Genomic DNA, 18,578 nt, shown 5'->3' on the forward strand with positions numbered 1-18,578 from the left:
GAAGTCTTGTCTGTTTGGACTTTTATTGAAGGCTATTTATGCTTTCCCCAAATTTCTGATACTGTGTGAATGAATACGATAACAAATTAATTGCTAATAAGTTATTGAAGTGCAAAAATTCATTGGGTCAATTGGTCCAGATGAAAGTAGAATTCTTGAGTACTTTTAAATCAACGGCTTAAAAATGAGTACTTTTTTAAATCAACGGCTTAAAAATGAGGAGTGTAGTTTACTGTGCAGGAACTTGCATGAACAGAACATTGTCTTCTTAAAGGTGCAATCCCATGTAGCCCAAACCCTTTTGTAAAGAATTTATCAGTCTAATCAGCTTCGATATAATAAATCTAGAGGCCTCTGAATAGGGAAATGTTTCTCCACGAGTGTTTACTTTACCCTTAGCCAGCCCTGTCCTTATCAGAGAGTCAGTAATGATAAGGGAAGTAACAGAGAGGGGGGCTGCTCAAGCACTTATTGAGCACACAGTGACATCAGACAATAAGGGAGCAGCCAGAGCAAATGACCCCTCCCTCCCCAGAGTCTGAGCTCAGTCTGCTTAAAAGATGCACAATGCACTCGCAAACTTTCAGATGGTAATGCATGGCTAGAGATCAGCCCAGGAGGCTGTGATAGAGGGACATACCGGTACTCCTCCATGGGTGATGCGCGACTGGAAAAAATCCTTCCGCGTCACGTGATGGATCTCTCCTCTCGCGATGTTTGGATGGATCAACCAGATAGACGGCAGCCTCTACAGCGGGGCTCTCACGCGTTAACCCTACACGTTTCGCTTCGTCTTCGATTCATTAATTAAAATGGCAATGTCCAATTATCGAGGGGCATAGGGAATATAATCAGAACCAAAAATATTAATCAACAAGCATAATTATGACAATAAAGAACTGGTGTAAAAATGAATAAAAAAACTTAAAGCACAAATTGTATATAAAAAAAATGCATATAGACATTTAAAAAAAAAATGTATGGAATTTGTGCTTTTTGTATGTTTTATTTATGGGCATAGATGACCATAGTGATAATCAATGGATTAAATGGGTAGAGTTTTGTTTTATAGTAATGTGTTTTTATAGTAATGTACTGTATTTGAGTTTTTTACACTGTTGATTATTTGAATATGCCCAATGCGTCACAGACAGACAGCCACATTAGCAAGGCTAATGTTTTATTTTGAATGGATAATAGGCCTTTTGCCCATCACAGGTTGGGGATACAGATGGGGGACAGGTTGTTGGGTGACCATTGCTTGCCAATCTGGCTCTCTGTGACCTGTTGGGGGCATAGATTACCACAGTGACAATCAATAGATTAAATGACTAGAGTCTTGTTTTATAGTAATGTAATTTTTATAGTAATTTATCTTATTGTATTGCACTGTATTGATTATTTGAATGGGCAAAAGCGATCTTTGGCTAATAGCACTTTTGCCCATTCCTGTGTGGTGTTGGTCGTAGAGGGGGTGGATAAAGGGGGTAGTGTCACCTGGGAGGAGGTTAATCCCTTCATTACTCTAGCGTTTTTAACCGCTAAGGAAAGGGAGGGGTTCATCCTTCCCGGGAGGCCTAACCACCCACCCTGGGACAACTATAACCTTCACCCACCCCCTCTACCACCAACAAATTGGGTAGTGGCAGTTAACCCCTTCACTACCTCAATGGTTAGGCGCTAACATAATGAAGCTCTGTTTTTATTTTCAGTTTATTAACATATTATTGAAGCAGGGGGTCTCGGGAGCTGTACCACATTAATTTCAGGTCCGGGGACCCCCTGCTTCCCGAAGTACAGGCCCCAGTATGGGGTGCCGGTATCGCCTACAAGGATAGTTCTTCCTGTCATGTGACGTGGGAGAATTACATTTGCAGGAGATACCGGGGCCTATAACTCGGGAAGCAGGGGGTCCCCGGACCTGAAATTAATGCGGGTCAGCTCCGGAGATCCCTTGCTTCAATAATAAGTTAATAAAATTAAAATAAACAGTGTGATCGCCTGTAACAGCAGTGCAGGGAGATGCAGCATTGTACAGACTGTAGGCAGATTGCACGGGCAGATCTTAGAAAAAGAAACTTCAGGTAGCTCCGTTAAGCTGGCTGCCATACTGTATCAATCGGTATGGCATTTTCCTACAAACGGAATCTGGCTTGCGCTAACTCTTTCTGAATACCTTGATAACACAAATGTCAGACCGTCAGGTAGGAACATGCTAACTCAATCGATATGGCAGCCAGCTTATCGGAGCTACCTGAATATTGCCTAGAGTCACTAAGGGAATTTGTAATCTATTACAGATACTTTTTCATTAAAACGAAATGGAGTGAATCGTGCTAGTCTGCAACATTACCATGGCGTTTGAACATTTATTTATAACTAGCTGAGAGACCCGGCGTTGCCCGGGATGTAAATGCGTAATAGGTAGTATTATTTATAAATCGTGGAACAATAGGTGAGTATTTGTTGTAAAGGTTGGATAATAATGTTGAAAAGAAAGATGGAATAAAATGTAATACGATGTTGCTTAAAAATGGTTTATTGTAAACACACCACAGTACAATGTATATTTTGGTGACATAACATATGTAAAAATGTGAGGCGTGTGTCCTGCTAGGGTGTGAGGCGGCGGGTGGCACATGGGTTGTGAGTGCTGTCTGTGAGTGGGGTCCTGCTAGGGTGTGAGGCGGCAGGTGTCACGTGGGTTGTGAGTGCTCTCTGAGTGGGGGTCCTGCTAGGGTGTGAGGGGAGGGAGAAAGGGGAGCGGGGGAGGGAGAAAGGGGAGCGGGGAGGGGGGAGAAAGGGGAGCGGGGAGGGGGGAGAAAGGGGAGCGGGGAGGGGGGAGAAAGGGGAGCGGGGAGGGGGGAGAAAGGGGAGCGGGGAGGGGGGAGAAAGGGGAGCGGGGGGGGGAGAAAGGGGAGCGGGGGGGGGAGAAAGGGGAGCGGGGGGGGGAGAAAGGGGAGCGGGGGGGGGGAGAAAGGGGAGCGGGGGGGGGGAGAAAGGGGAGCGGGGAGGGGGGAGAAAGGGGAGCGGGGAGGGGGGAGAAAGGGGAGCGGGGGGGGGAGAAAGGGGAGCGGGGGGGGGAAAAGGGGAGCGGGGGGGGAGAGAAAGGGGAGCGGGGGGGGAGAGAAAGGGGAGCGGGGGGGGGAGAGAAAGGGGAGCGGGGGGGGGAGAGAAAGGGGGAGGGGGAGAAAGGGGAGCGGGGAGGGGGAGAAAGGGGAGCGGGGAGGGGGAGAAAGGGGAGCGGGGAGGGGGAGAAAGGGGAGCGGGGAGGGGGAGAAAGGGGAAAGGGGAGGGAGAGAAAGGGGAAAGGGGAGGGAGAGAAAGGGGGGGAGAGAAAGGGGAGCGGGGGGGGAGAGAAAGGGGGAGGGGGAGAAAGGGGAAAGGGGAGGGAGAGAAAGGGGAGCGGGGGGGGAGAAAGGGGGAGGGGGAGAAAGGGGAAAGGGGAGGGAGAGAAAGGGGAGCGGGGGGGGAGAAAGGGGAGCGGGGAGGGGGAGAAAGGGGAGCGGAGGGGGAGAAAGGGGAGCGGGGGGGGAGAAAGGGGAGCGGGGAGGGGGAGAAAGGGGGGGAGAGAAAGGGGAGCGGGGGGGGAGGGAAAGGGGAGGGGGAGAAAGGGGGAGGGGGAGAAAGGGGAAAGGGGAGGGGGAGAAAGGGGAAAGGGGAGGGAGAGAAAGGGGAGCGGGGGGGGAGAGAGGGGAGAAAGGGGAGGGGGAGAAAGGGGAGGGGGAGAAAGGGGAGGGGGAGAAAGGGGAAAGGGGGGGAGAGAGAAAGGGGAAAGGGGGGAGAGAGAAAGGGGAGCAGGGGGGAGAGAAAGGGGAGCGGGGGGGAGAGAAAGGGGAGCGGGGGGGAGAGAAAGGGGAGCGGGGGGGGAGAGAAAGGGGAGGGAGAGAAAGGGGAAAGGGGAGGGAGAGAAAGGGGAGCGGGGGGGAGAGAAAGGGGAGCGGGGGGGGAGAAAGGGGAGCGGGGAGGGGGAGAAAGGGGGGGAGAGAAAGGGGAGCGGGGGGGGAGAGAAAGGGGGAGGGGGAGAAAGGGGAAAGGGGAGGGAGAGAAAGGGGAGCGGGGGGGGAGAGAAGGGGGAGCGGGGGGGAGAAAGGGGAGGGGGAGAAAGGGGAAAGGGGCGGAGAGAGAAAGGGGAGGGGGAGAAAGGGGAGGGGGAGAAAGGGGAGCGGGGGGGAGAGAAAGGGGAGCGGGGGGGGAGAAAGGGGAGCGGGGAGGGGGAGAAAGGGGGGGAGAGAAAGGCGAGCGGGGGGGGGAGAGAAAGGGGAAAGGGGAGAGGGGGAGGGGGGAAAGGGGAGGGAGAGAAAGGGGAGCGGGGGGGAGAGAAAGGGGAGCGGGGGGGAGAGAAAGGGGAGGGGGAGAAAGGGGAGGGGGAGAAAGGGGAGGGGGAGAAAGGGGAGCGGGGGGGAGAAAGGGGAGCGGGGGGGAGAAAGGGGAAAGGGGGGGAGAGAGAAAGGGGAGCGGGGGGGGAGAAAGGGGAAAGGGGAGGGGGAGAAAGGGGAGGGGGAGAAAGGGGAGCGGGGGGGAGAAAGGGGAGCGGGGGGGGAGAAAGGGGAGCGGGGGGGGGGAAAGGGGAGCGGGGGGGGGGAAAGGGGGGAGGGGGAGAGCGGCGTTGGCCGTGAGTTACATTTAGCGCTAGGAAAAGGGGGGGGAGAGGGGGGGAAAAGGAGGGGAGGGGGACGGGGAAAATGTGGGGAGGGGGACAGTGGACAGGGGGGGGGGGCAGTGGATGGGGGGAGGGAGGGGGACAGTGGGCGGGGGACAGTGGAAATGACAGTGGACAGGAGGGGATGGGAGGGGGGGGAGAGTGGACAGGAGGGGGGGGAGAGTGGACAGGAGGGGGGGGAGAGTGGACAGGAGGGGGGAGAGTGGACAGGAGGGGGGGAGAGTGGACAGGGGGGGGGGGTGACAGTGGACAGGAGGGGGGGCAGTGGACAGGAGGGGGGTTGGTTTGCTTTAAATTGACGGGTCGTCCCTCCTCTCCACTCCCCCTGTATCTTTCTCCGCTCCTGCCCCCCCTGTATCTTTCTCCGCTCCTGCCCCCCCCCCCCATGTGTAGCTCCGGTCCCCACTCTACAGTGTCTGAGACACAGTGTAACACACACACACGCACACAGACACACACACACACTGTCCCACACACACACTGTCCCACACACACACTGTCACGCTGTGACACACACACACACACACACACTCTCTCTCACCTCTCCTTCTGGCCGCCGCCATGTTAGTTAGTCCGCGAGGGAGGAAGGGGTCCTTCTGTCCGCCGCCATCTTAGGTGCCGCGTGGCAGCGGTAGGCTGCCCTGGCCAATGCCTGTCCCCGCGCCAGGGAGGTGAGCGGGAGGTGAGCGGGAGGTGAGTGGAGGCAGCGGCAGGCTGCCCTGCCCACTGCCTGTCCCCGCACCGGGGAGGGAGTTGAGCGGGAGGTGGAGGGAGGTGAGCGGGAGGGAGGTGAGTGGAGCGGGAGGTGGAGGGAGGTGAGCGGGAGGGAGGTGAGTGGAGAGGGAGGTGGAGGGAGGTGAGTGGAGCGGGAGGTGGAGGGAGGTGGAGGGAGGTGAGCGGGAGGGAGGTGAGTGGAGAGGGAGGTGGAGGGAGGTGAGCGGGAGGGAGGTGGGTGGAGGGAGGTGGGAGGGAGGTGGGTGGAGGGAGGTGAGCGGGAGGGAGGTGAGTGGAGAGGGAGGTGGAGGGAGGTGAGCGGGAGGGAGGTGGAGGGAGGTGAGTGGAGAGGGAGGTGAGTGTGATGGGGGGGGGAGAGGACAGAGAGAGAGGTGTGTGTGTGTGTCTCTGTGTCTCTGTGTCTGTCTGTGTGTGTCTGTGTGTGTGTGTGTGTGTCCGTGTCCTTTGGCCCGTCATTCCGCCTCAGGCCAATGAGAGGTGTTCGGGGGCGGGCGGGCCAAGGGACCAATGAGATTTCCCCTAGGGACGCAGACATACAGTGATTTCAGAAATATATAGTAGATTGTGACTTCCCTTTTAAAAAAAAAATATTTTATTGTCTCAGTGTCTGCATATGGAGGACTATGTACAAAATATGCCATACTGTATTAGAATAGTTCTACATATACCCAATAATTATGTGCAAGGACATCCATCAAAAGTTCACATTAGTCAAAGGTACAGTATAACAGAGTTGATCCCAAGAGGATCAAAAAGACTCCCTCACATAAAGAGCGCTCAATGTTGGAGTACAATGAATTGGACTCACAGTGGTCTAACAGGTAAGTGCTGTTGATAGGTCAGAATAAGCCTATCATGACCGGAAAGAGCTTGGAAGAAAAATAATAACATTTTATTCAAATATTTTGGTTAAAAACACATATATCACATTCAAACATTAAAATAACCACATAATGAAGTGGCAAGATAAGCAATATATTAGTAAGTATCCTGATGATATAGTAAGTCAATTGCTATCAACAAGCGTCTAATTTCAAAATTCAAATATTTATAGATAAGCAGGTAAGTATCACTCTAAGCCTATAAACAACAAAGTCTCAATAGGTGCAATTTAATAACTAATATATTGCTTGATACTTACCTGCTTATCTATAAATATTTGAATTTTGAAATTAGACGCTTGTTGATAGCAATTGACTTGATATATCATCAGGATACTTACTAATATATTGCTTATCTTGCCACTTCATTATGGGGTTATTTTAATGTTTGAATGTGATATGTGTTTTTAACCAAAATATTTGAACAAAATTATTATTTTTCTTCCTACTGTAGCTCTTTCCGGTCATGATAGGTCAGAATAAGCCTATCAACAGCACTTACCTGTTAGACCACTGTGAGTCTATTCATTGTACTCCAACATTGAGTGCTCTTTATGTGAGGGAGTCTTTTTGATCCTCTTGGGATCAACTCTGTTATACTAGTTTATTTTTCCCTCTGAGCACCTGTTTTTTACATGATTACACATACATATATGGATGAACGTTTTTTTTCTCCTTTATAGATAGTCAAAGGTACAATAAGGATGCAGTTTCCGATTCTCGTGTACTTGTGGTTTGTTTTTTAAGTAGGATATATACATATACATATAGCATATTATACACTTTGTAAAGAGCTGGCAGTCTTCTGTTTCTTGATACAAGGCACATGGAAATTCGTCATTTTCCAGTGGTCACAGAGCACTGGAGCAAGTTTTTATCCATGGTTTCCCATTGAAGTGTCTATTGGCCAAAAGGCAACTCCTCATTCTTCTCAACAGACTCATCCTAAAGTTGTGGTATCATTGGGTTTTTGTCTATGTACTCACAATACTTATTCTTATTTTTAAAGGTTGTACCTGGGGATGGCAGCTTCATTCTTTTCTCAATTTTTTCATTTCCCGAGCTTGGATATTATTTCATCAATACCTTTTTGAGGTACACTGTTGACATTTACAGTCCATTATAGTTAATCTCCAGTATGTAGCATTTTTTTGACAAACCTAATTCTTCACGGCTCACCATTGCAACTTTACTTAAAGAGGATTTCCTTTGCCAAGGATTAACAATCCAGTTATTGAATAAAAATGAACCGGTATACTACCACAAAACAGCTTGGTGATGGTACCTACGGAAGTGTGCTGATGGGGAAAAGCAATGAGTCGGGAGAGTTAGTGGCTATCAAAAGGTAAGTGTGGCTTATGAAAAACACTCATTATACTGTATACATTGCTTTTACAAGGCTCCCTTCAAAGTTATAGTGTATGTATATGCGAAAGCTGCCATGGACGTGACAGACTGTAGCTGATGGTTGGATCGCAGGGTGACAGAGCTCCAGGAGCCAAGATGTGTAGGGGGTTTTGGCCTGGATGTGGGTGCATCACGGGGTCATTGACCGGTACAAAGTGCAGAACAACCTTTTAATAGAGTATTTGGCAGTGTAATAGTTTTTTCCCGTGCCCAGTGGGGGGCTGCAGTGTGTTGCTCAACACATTACAGGTACTTGGCATGGAAGAGCTAAAACAAAACCAGTGGGGCTGAGAACAGTAAGATGGTTAAAGCAATAATGTGCCTTTATCTTAACTTGGGTCCAAGGGAGAATGCACCTGTTTCATATAGCATTTGTATGTGCATTGGGTACAGGTTCCCTAGCATTAAAGAAGCTTTAACCTGTATTACTTTTCCTTGCAATAACTGTAATGTTGCAATTTTGTAGGATGAAAAGGAAGTTCTATTCTTGGGAAGAATGTATGAATTTGAAAGAAGTGAAGGTAATTTTATCTTTCGTTTGCTTTTTGAATTGAATGAGTTTTCGGTTTTTGAACATATAATACCCGATGTGTCGCTGAGCCCTCTGATGGTGAAAGGGCGGAACATTCTATTTAGAATTGATGCTTCTTATCACAAGGTTTTCTGTCACTTTCTTAATTCAGTTCAGACTTGCACTCACTTTGAATCATATTTTAGCATTGGACAAAGGCAGCGAATACTGTTCTTTTTGTCTTTGTAATTCAAATAAACCTGTGTTACAGAAATAAGGTAACCCTAGCTGTTCTCTTATACAGGTACTGCATCCCTTGGAAGCCTATGATAAGTTTGCATTGGAAAAGCCTAGTGTCAAGTACAGATATAGCAAGACTTAGTGTCCTCTGTGCCGCGTTCACACGCGTGGGATCACGGCCCTTAAAACAAAGCGGATCTTATGAACTAGATTTCATCTAATCTCACTCACTAATAGGAGCTGCCGATGACCACTTCTAGACATTCAATGACATACAGCCCAGATGTATAACCTTATATGTCCTTTTGTGTCTTTTTTGTTTTAATACTTTTTCTTTTCCTTTTTGCAGTCTCTGAAAAAACTGAATCATGCTAATGTGGTCAAGTTAAAGGAGGTTATCAGAGAAAATGACCAGCTGTATTTTGTGTTTGAATATATGAAAGAAAACCTTTATCAATTAATGAAAGACAGGTATGTCTTTAATGTCAAACATTTTTTGAAAGAAGTGTAATTTTGAAAAGTCTCCGATGTTCTTTTTAGTAGCAAAATACACAGCCTACATTCAACCGATCCAGTTGCACACAATGTATATAATAAGTTGTGGAGTGAATATGGTGCTGTTATCGTGAAGTAGTGGAAATAAATCCATGCTAAAAGTGCTTAAACACAATAAAGGTGCTTTATGATGAAAGTGCTCATACAAGGTGAATAAAACAGTGTGAACAAATGCAGCTACAAAACCCTTTTGAGGAAGATGTCTTTCTCTGTAAAGAGCTTGGCAGTGAAGTTTGGGGAGTGCAGTTAAGTAATAAAAATATAAGACACAAATAGTGCAGGTTGTACAAATAGTTGGGATATAGTTAACTAATGATGATCCTATACGGTGTACACTCACATTCTTTCACAGAAAATAAAGCAGTTCTAAAACTCTGTTTGGTGTCTGTTTGTGTGTAGTGTCAACTTCTGTGGCGGTGATCTTGTTTGTTTTTCTTTAAATGTTCCAATTTTCTCAAAAAAGATGACTTCTACCCGGTGCATTTTCGATGTAAATCACCAGATCTAAGAATTCTTTTTCTGTTTGACTTGTTTTTCCTGTAAATCTTAGATTAAAATAATTTTGATTTATATATTTAACGAAACTATCTACATCTTTTTGTTTGCCCTTCCAAATAATAATAATAATAATAATAATATCGCTAATATATCTCTTGTAGAGGACCAAGTTCGCACCGAACTCGTTCTGGGACCAGATGTATTCCTCTTCCCATATGCTCATAAATATATAAGCATAGCTCGGTGCGAACCTGGTCATCCATTGCTGTACCGCACAACTGTAGGAAAAATTCACTATTAAACCAAAAATAGTTACGTGATATTATGAATTTGATACTATCCATTAAAAAATTGGTTTGTTCTATTGTTATTTCTTTATCCTGAGTTAACTTTTTTTAATGGCATTTTAACTACTTGCATTTTTATTATATTATGAGTATTTTCTTCAATGTTCTTCATCGTTATTTTTTCTAGTATTTTAATATATATATTATGATCTATTAATAAAGCTCCCTCTCCCATTTTTACAATGGTTTTTTTTTTTCCATTGATACATCAAATGTATTATATGGTATGTATATGTACCAATGCTGTTGCAATCATACATCGGTGAATTAGTAAAGTGACCAATAGGGATAAAGAAGAGGCTATATATACAAGAACATCAGACACAGATAAGTATTGACTCCTGACGAAGCCGAGTACGAGCGAAACGCATAGTCACCAGCGTTCGCCATTCCCTGCTGCACCAGGTAGATGTCCAGTGTTCTTGCATGCCAATCATCTGCGCTCCAATAGATGGAAGTGACATGCCCGGGGAACCGGAAGCTTCACCATCGGAGAGATGCCGGAATGTCCAGCACCTCGAGGACATCGGGCAGTCGTAATCGGAGACACTGATTTACAACTTAAGTATTACAGGATTGCTGTTTCACGCTCGTATGCAAGTGTGATTCCTATATTTTTATGTTATAAATTGTAGAATCTACAGATAGCACTATGGGTATTTTTCATCTCTTTTGAGAAAATCGGAAGATTTAAAGAACCACAAACAAGATCGCCGTCACAGAAGTTGACACTACACACAAACAGACACTAAACAGAGTTTTGGAACTGCTTTGTTTTCTGTGAAAGAATGTGAGTGTACACTGTATAGGATCATCATTAGTTAACTATAACCCAACTATTTGTACAACCTGCACTATTTGTGTCTTATATTTTTTTATTTAAAATCAACGACAGATCATAGAACACAGACAGAGCCCAATGCTACTTCCAATGACACAGATACACTGTAAAGTACCTGTATATCTAAACTAAAAACATATGGTCATTTAGTTGGATTCTTTGGCCAAAGTATCTTAAGCCTGCACACCAAACGCCAAGATAGACCAAATCTGTGAAGGTCCTAACACTAATCAAATTCTTAACCTGTATAATACCAGGAAGAAAACTTTATAATAAAGCTGTTGTGATTAGCTGCATAGTTCTTAGTTTGATTGAAGCTCTTATTTACCTGTATAATACCAGGAAAAGCACTCTGAATTAGATTTGTCGCAAACAAACTGCATGCATGGACCTGCATGTGTGGAAAATGAATGACCCTTAACCATTTGGAAGCATAGTGGGATGGGGGTGAGCTTGGAACCTGGGAAATAGGAGCCACCCTCCCTTAATCAGCTGTGACCAGCTGGACAAGATTGCAAAACAGAGAAAACCAGTAAGCTCCTAATTTATATACCCCCAAAGTAACCACAATATATATTTGCATATGTTCTGTGTTCCATCCTTGATTTTAACTATATATTGCCATGCCCAGTAGCACTCCGTTTTGACACTCATATGCAAATATATATATATTGTGGTTACTTTGGGGGTATATAAATTGGGAGCTTACTGTTTTTCTCTTATATTTTTTTTATTACACAATTGATGACAAACTGCGCTCCCCAAACTTCACTGCCAAATATAATAAGTTGTGGTAGGGCAAAGTCCCACTTTCAAATAGTCATCCATTGGTTATAAGCAGGGATCAACAAAGGCACTCGCCCACTCACCTGGGGCGTGTGCAGATGAGTCGTGATATATCCAGGGGATATGAGGCCTCGCCAGCAGTCCTGCGAGTCCCTGGTGCAGTTACTTTAATCCCATCACCCGGCTAAGCAGCAGACCCCGTCCTCTCCGCACGCTGCTTCTCACCCCCCCGCCCCCCCCCCCACGCCACCTTCCTGTAGGTGAGAACAAAGGAGCGCTGATCTCCAGAGAGTAGATGCAGTCCCTGAAGAGATCCAACGTGAAGTGCTCTGCTGGTCGAGTCTAGGTGCTGGCCCTGGGTGCATGCGTAGTGTGTTGGGGAGCCTCCTGTATGTACAGTATGTTGCGCAGCCAAATTCTGCAGAGCCTGCTGATCTCTTCTCATCTGGATGATGCTTTGTACACGTGAGTCTCAGTCTCCACACCTAAACGACTTCAGTAGATAGAAGTTATATCTACTGTTGTCAGATTGCTGTCGGGTGAGTGGTGCTTTTGAGCTTATTCTTGTTGCGTTTTTGGTATGACTGCTTTGCAATGAATTTGTAGCATCCTCCTCCAGTCTCCGATTGTTTAATGTCCGTGTATGTTGGAGTTTCTCAGTGAGGTCACTTTGAATTTCCCCTCACTTGCTCGGAATTGCCCTTTATATAAAGTACCCCAGTTACCAAACAGTTAAAGTAGTTCCTCCCCAGCAGCCACATACACTGCTAGTGATCACCACCCAGTTATTCACTATTGGACCCTGCTATCTGGCACATACAATATACATTGCAGTGATTGAGCACCCCTCAGGGGTTCTGCGGCCGCCAGAGGGGGAGAGCTGGGATAACACAGCTGTCCCAGACCCGGCAGCACGACGGACGGGAGCCCTACGCAGCAGTGAGCCGGTATCAGCAGCAGAAACTGGCAGCTCAAAGCTCTTCCTTCTCCGGGCTTCTGCCGCTTCCAGCTGACAGGAGAGAGAGGAAGAAAATTCAGAGCCGGCTCTCTTAAAGACTGTGTGTGTTAGGGGGTAGATAAAGGGGGAGAGTGAGTGTGATTGGGGGGGTTGGGGTTCCCCAAAATTTGGATCTGTGCTTGTTGAAATTCTCTTCTTTGCCTCCTTGTGTGTGAAGTTGTTAGCTGAGATCATCCTGAAATCTACCTTTATTATTGGCTGCATGAACTGCTCTGTGGGGAACTCTAGAGAACTGCAGTAGATGCAATTCAGGACTATTACTCCAAAGGAAGCAGTCAACACACTATTTTACATACCGTAACCTCTATGGCTGTGAACAGGTTACATGGATGTGCGTGCAGATCTTGCGTAGTGTGAGCTGCTGCTGAGACTGGAAATCCAGTAATCTCTGTGCCCCTGTTAATTTTTTTTTCTCATAGTCTTCTACCTACCGCAACATAGGGTGTTCTGCTACATGGTTCTGCTTCTGCATCTCCCCCCTGCCCTCCCTCTCCTCAGCTGGCTATACCGGGTACTGGCTACTTCTGTGATTTCACACTCCAGTCTCCGATTGCTGGGGACATACTTGGATTGTATTCTATTTACAAATGCATCTGAGTAGATGAACACTGTTCCCATATCTGCACCTGAATTTACTCTGTTTATTACATTCTATTCCTCTTGACTGTGCATCAATATACTTTACAATTACTGTAAATATTTTGGAAGATCCGTTTTCTCCCAGAAAAAAGTTCCTACTTTGAAGCACTGGTTATGAACTCTGGTTCTATTTTTTCAAAATAAATACTGAATGGTACTTTACACTTATGTCCTCATCATTGATTCACATAGCCTTCAAGAACATTGATTGGTTTGGGCATGAGTATAAAATATTAGCAGTAGCGATAAATCGTAAAATATTAAAAAATCGCCACTCTTTGAACTATTTTATAAGTGCACAAGTCCCAAGGGTTTCTTCCTTGGGGTATGTTCTGCTTGAGGGTATTGACTTGCTATGTAGCATTCTATACCAAATGAACCCAGTATGTCAAACAGTTTATAATTGTGCTCATTCATACTTTTTAATATAATAAATGTATTTCTATAAGGAGAGGCTAGCTAAATTAGATTTCTTCACATTAGAAAAGAGGCGTGTAAGAGGGGATACGATAGGTAAACATTGGAAGGATGTTGATTCAGGGAGAAATCCGATTGCCAATTCTTGGAGTCAGGGAGGAATTATTTTTTCCCGTTAAGAGATATCATTAGATAATGTGTCACTGGGGTTTATGGTCCGTGCTTCAGAGTACCCAACAGATAAAGCTGAAACCCGTTATAAAGCGGTCCTCGGGGTCCACAGAATGAGACCGCGTTATAAAATTTTGACGCTCGAGGACTTGCCTCTCTCCAGCTCTCCTCTCCCTGCTTCATCAGGCTGATACACGTGCGCGGAACTTACGTAGACTTTTGAGTGCAGAGAAAGGTCACATGACACACATGCACCCCTACACCAGGTGGGAATTTTTTTATTTTTTTTAAACATTCAATGCTTTATTGCTACATATGCTACACGCAGGAAGAGGCAGTCTCAGAGCAGTGTTCTCAAGGAGAAAGAGCCACTACGGCTTGAAAGGCGTGGGAGGACACTCTCTACTCTGAGACTGCCACCTTTTTAATGTCTCAATAAAGCCTTGCATATTTTTTCATTACCTGGGTTCCCTGTTTCTGTGATTTTCGGATTTTGCGTTGGTGCTTTGAATCTCCTGCTTCTGTTTTACTGTTCTACACTGATAGCTGTTAGCTGTATATATATATATATATATATATATATATATATATATATATATATATATATATATATATATATATATATATATATGAACCTACAGTAATATTTACAGTTGCTATATATATATATATATATATATATATATATATATATATATATATATATATATATAAACCATAATACTGAGTTAAGTTATGGTGAGTAAAAAAAGTGACAAAAACCCTCCACAGGAAAGCAAATATGCAAATATAGCTGTATGCTCATCTGCATGTCTTAGGCAGGTCTGCAACCCCGCCTTTCCCCATTATCACCCAGCATACAGCACTTCCACTGCAGCAAGGGATTCTGGGAAATGACATGCAAATGAGCACACAGTGTCACTTTTTGCCTCAATAACCATTTTTAACATGGTTCCCTATAGGCTTAAGCTTGCTGCATGGTCACAGCTTTGAGTACAGCCAGGGTTAAGGTGCATACCCAGAAAACCACCCACAGACAGCTGTTTCGACCTTGATGGGTCTCATCAGTGTGGGGTTGATTTTACTGGGAATGCACCCTGGCTGTGCTCAAAGCTGTGACCATGCAGCAAGCTTAAGCCTATAGGGAACCATGTTAAAAATGGTTATTGAGGCAAAAAGTGACACTGTGTGCTCATTTGCATGTCATTTCCCAGAATCCCTTACTGCAGTGGAAGTGCTGTATGCTGGGTGATAATGGGGAAAGGCGGGGTTGCAGACCTGCCTAAGACATGCAGATGAGCATACAGCTATATTTGCATATATATATATATATAAACAGCTAACAGCTATGTGTGTGTGTATGTTTATGTGTATCCCAATCCTATCCAAAGTCATGGAAAAATGTGTCCACTCCCAATTAAGCGATTAATATAACAAGACAAATTTCCCTAGCCAATTCCAATCTGGCTTTCGCCCCAAACACTCTACCGTAACTACCCTGCTAAAAGTTTGCTATGAAATTCAGTCTGGAATGGAACGGGGTCAACTCACTGGTGCAGTATTCCTGGATTTTGCAAAGGCTTTTGATACTGTTGATCATGCTATCCTGCTTAACAAACTCCAGAGCTCTGGAATAGGGAAGCATGCTTTAAACTGGTTTCAGTCCTACCTATCAGGTAGATCCCAACATGTGTTAATCTCAGACTCTAACTCTAACCCCCTGGATATCACCTGTGGCGTCCCGCAAGGCTCTGTTCTGGGGCCCCTACTCTTCTCAGTGTTCCTCAATGATCTCCCCACAGCTTGTCAGGAAGCCTCAATACACATGTATGCAGATGACACAATCCTATATGCACACAGCCATAGCCTCTCTGACCTTCAACACATACTTCAGTCTGACTTTTTGAGACTCGAAAACTGGATTTCCCAAAACAAACTGTTTTTAAACACTGACAAGACTGTAACAATGGTATTTGGGACCAAGACTACATTTTTAAAGCTTCCAGCGACTGAGCTCCACATTAGAACCAACACTAACACCACCCTAACTCCTGTTACTAGTTTTAAATACCTGGGCATATGGCTTGACTCCCACTTAACATTCGGGATGCACATTGATACCCTGACAACCAAGACCTATGCCAAACTAGGGGTACTTTACAGGAACAAATCCTCCCTAAGTCTCCTGGTCAGAAAACGTATCGCACAGCAGGTGCTAATGCCAATTATTGTCAAAGGAGACATAGTATATGGCTCGGCAACTCAATCCCACCTTAGCAAACTTGACACCCTCTACAATTCAATTTGTCGTTTTGTTCTCCAATGCAACTATAACACACATCGCTGCGAAATGCTCAAAGAACTAGATTGGTCATCACTCGAGTCTAGGCGCAAAGTTCACCTTTCCTGTCTTGCCTTCAAATTCTTTATGGGCAAGCTACCCAGCTATCTGAACAAGCTCCTCACCCCTACCACATGCAGCACCTATCACCTGAGATCTGACTCCAAAACACTGTTCGTGGTCCCAAGGCTCAACAAAGTATCCGTCCGCTCCTCCTTCTCTTACCGTGCACCCCAAAACTGGAACAACCTACCAGAGTCTCTTACATCTACCACCAGTTTAAGTTCTTTCAAATCTAACGCTGTCACACATTTTAATCTGGTCTGTAACTGTTTCATACGCCCATAATATATATTATCTTTAACTGGGCACGCAATGTCTTGTATATAATGTATACCCTGCTCATTTATGTAACTGTATTTGTAAACATGTATTTGTCTTCATAACTCTGTGCCCAGGACATACTTGAAAACGAGAGGTAACTCTCAATGTATTACTTCCTCGAAAAATATTTTATAGATAAATAATATGTGTGTGTGTGTGTGTGTGTGTATATATATATATTATATATAATATATGTGTGTGTATATATGTATATGTGGGTGAGGTGGGTTCCGATTGATGTTGTTTTTTTTTATTTATTGACTTATTTTTCATACCCGCGTTAAAAATATTAAGTGTCCAGGAAGTCATAATTGAGCTTTTCCTGGAGCCCACTGCAATCTGAGAATACTATGGACATGCATATGAGGCAAGATACAAACATCATAAGTTAAACTCCTACAAGGCTTAAGGGGAATTGCTGCTTTCAGACAAAAGATATTATGAGTACAGGCAGTCCTCGGTTATCCGACACAATGAGTTACTCAAAATGTCGTTGTAAAGCGAAACGTTGTAAAGCGAAACACGTTTTCCCATAGGAACACTGTTTAAATGAAAGGTTCCGTTCCTGAAGGCATTTTTAACACTAAAATACACCAAATATTTTATGTAGGCAATAAGATATGCAGCACACACATAAATTATATAGTGTATATACTGTATTATATATATATATATATATAATATAACAAAATAAATAATATATTAGATAGTATAATATAATATTATATAGTATAATATTATATATATATGCTCTTACGACGCTTTGCAACAATGTTTATGTGAATGTGTATATATATATATACACACATACACAACGTTGCAAAGCGTTGGATAAGCCATTTTGGCGTTGTAAAAATGAATATAGGTATGCATTGCATAGCGTTGGATAAGCCATTCGTTGTAAAGCGAAGCGTTGTAAAACGTGGACTGCCTGTATCCTGGTAACAACATTGACAGTAACATTTCTAGCAATATCATCCCCTATTGGTTGTTGGGCTACGTTGAAATGGAACATTGGAAATATCCTTGGTATGAGCTGCAGTAGACACATCAAATGTCTAAAGTCATATCCACAATTAAGGCGACAATGTGCAATTTTTTTCTACTGCCGTTTTGGAGAGTATTGTATAACACCTGAAGCGGCTGAAGTTTCCTTTGAAGTTAGTGTAGTATTTTAGCTCGATTGTCCACTTCGGCTGATATAAAATAAGACCCGTAAACTCTCACTACCTAAACTCTTTAGTTATGTGCAGAAATAAGTCCACAGTATACAATAACATACAGTGTTTCAGCATAGCCTTTTTTTTTTTTTTTTTTTTTTTTAAACGTACTCATAAATATTCCAACTTTCAAAGGTGTTATTTTAAATTAGGAATTCTGCTTGAATGTGTCTTTGTAGATGTACTAGCCACTTTACAACAGTATTGCCCTGTGAAGTGATTATATGAAGCAGTAGAGAGAGATTTTTATAATAATGGGAGTTGTAAGATTCTGCATCACGTTCTGTTGCCAGGTCTGAGGTGGAATAAAACTCTTTAAAGCGTTGCATCAAATGGCAGAAACGTGATTCCTTTTTCTTGCATTTGATGCTGATGCAAGCAGAAAATGTTTCTCTGTTCCTTTAAAAGCACCAACTTCAATGATACTTACACCACGGATCAAAGATATTTTCTCTTTAGATACAAACTTCTTATCCCCATTATTGCTCTTACGGGTCATGCATACTGTAATTGCATATTCATGTAAAAATAAAAAGTCTGTAAAAATTGATGCTTATTGATATCTTAAAAATGTATACTTTTTACAACTACAGAATTAGATGCACGGTTCAAGTTTGCCCACCCTGAAAAGGTATCGAAGACTACTTGGTCATTGGAATTTAAAAAGCCAAACGTTCATATCTTGCAAAACAATAGTTTATTAATAGATTATCCAAACCATACTGCATATACTAATCACAAAAGTTGAAAGGCATCGTTTTGTAAATCATACCTTAAAAATTACTTGAAATTGTTAATTTGTCTCTTCACAGAAATAAGTTGTTTCCAGAGTCAGTCATCAGAAACATTATGTACCAAATTTTACAAGGGCTAGCTTTTATCCATAAACACGGTAGGTTTCATGTGAGGGTTGTAACTTCTTCA

The 18,578-nt window shown here is 44.1% G+C and overlaps 1 protein-coding gene across 9 annotated transcripts in view; it reads left to right on the plus strand.

Annotated features, from left to right (window-relative positions):
* MAK (male germ cell associated kinase) overlaps positions 1 to 18,578 on the plus strand; it is a 63,081-nt gene that overhangs the window by 18,750 nt on the left and 25,753 nt on the right. For 7 of the 9 annotated variants that reach the window (XM_075585721.1, XM_075585718.1, XM_075585714.1 and 4 more), the window contains 3 exons: positions 7,289 to 7,624; positions 8,153 to 8,207; positions 8,787 to 8,908. In XM_075585721.1, the coding sequence (XP_075441836.1) occupies positions 7,524 to 7,624; positions 8,153 to 8,207; positions 8,787 to 8,908 (278 nt within the window). In that variant the 5' untranslated portion in view covers positions 7,289 to 7,523. Of the gene's footprint in view, positions 1 to 7,288; positions 7,625 to 8,152; positions 8,208 to 8,786; positions 8,909 to 18,466; positions 18,547 to 18,578 lie in introns of those variants that run through there. The other 2 variants (XM_075585720.1, XM_075585722.1) reach the window with 2 other exon arrangements.

This window comes from Ascaphus truei, chromosome 2 (assembly GCF_040206685.1).
Source record: "Ascaphus truei isolate aAscTru1 chromosome 2, aAscTru1.hap1, whole genome shotgun sequence".
Taxonomy (NCBI): Eukaryota; Metazoa; Chordata; class Amphibia; order Anura; family Ascaphidae; genus Ascaphus; species Ascaphus truei.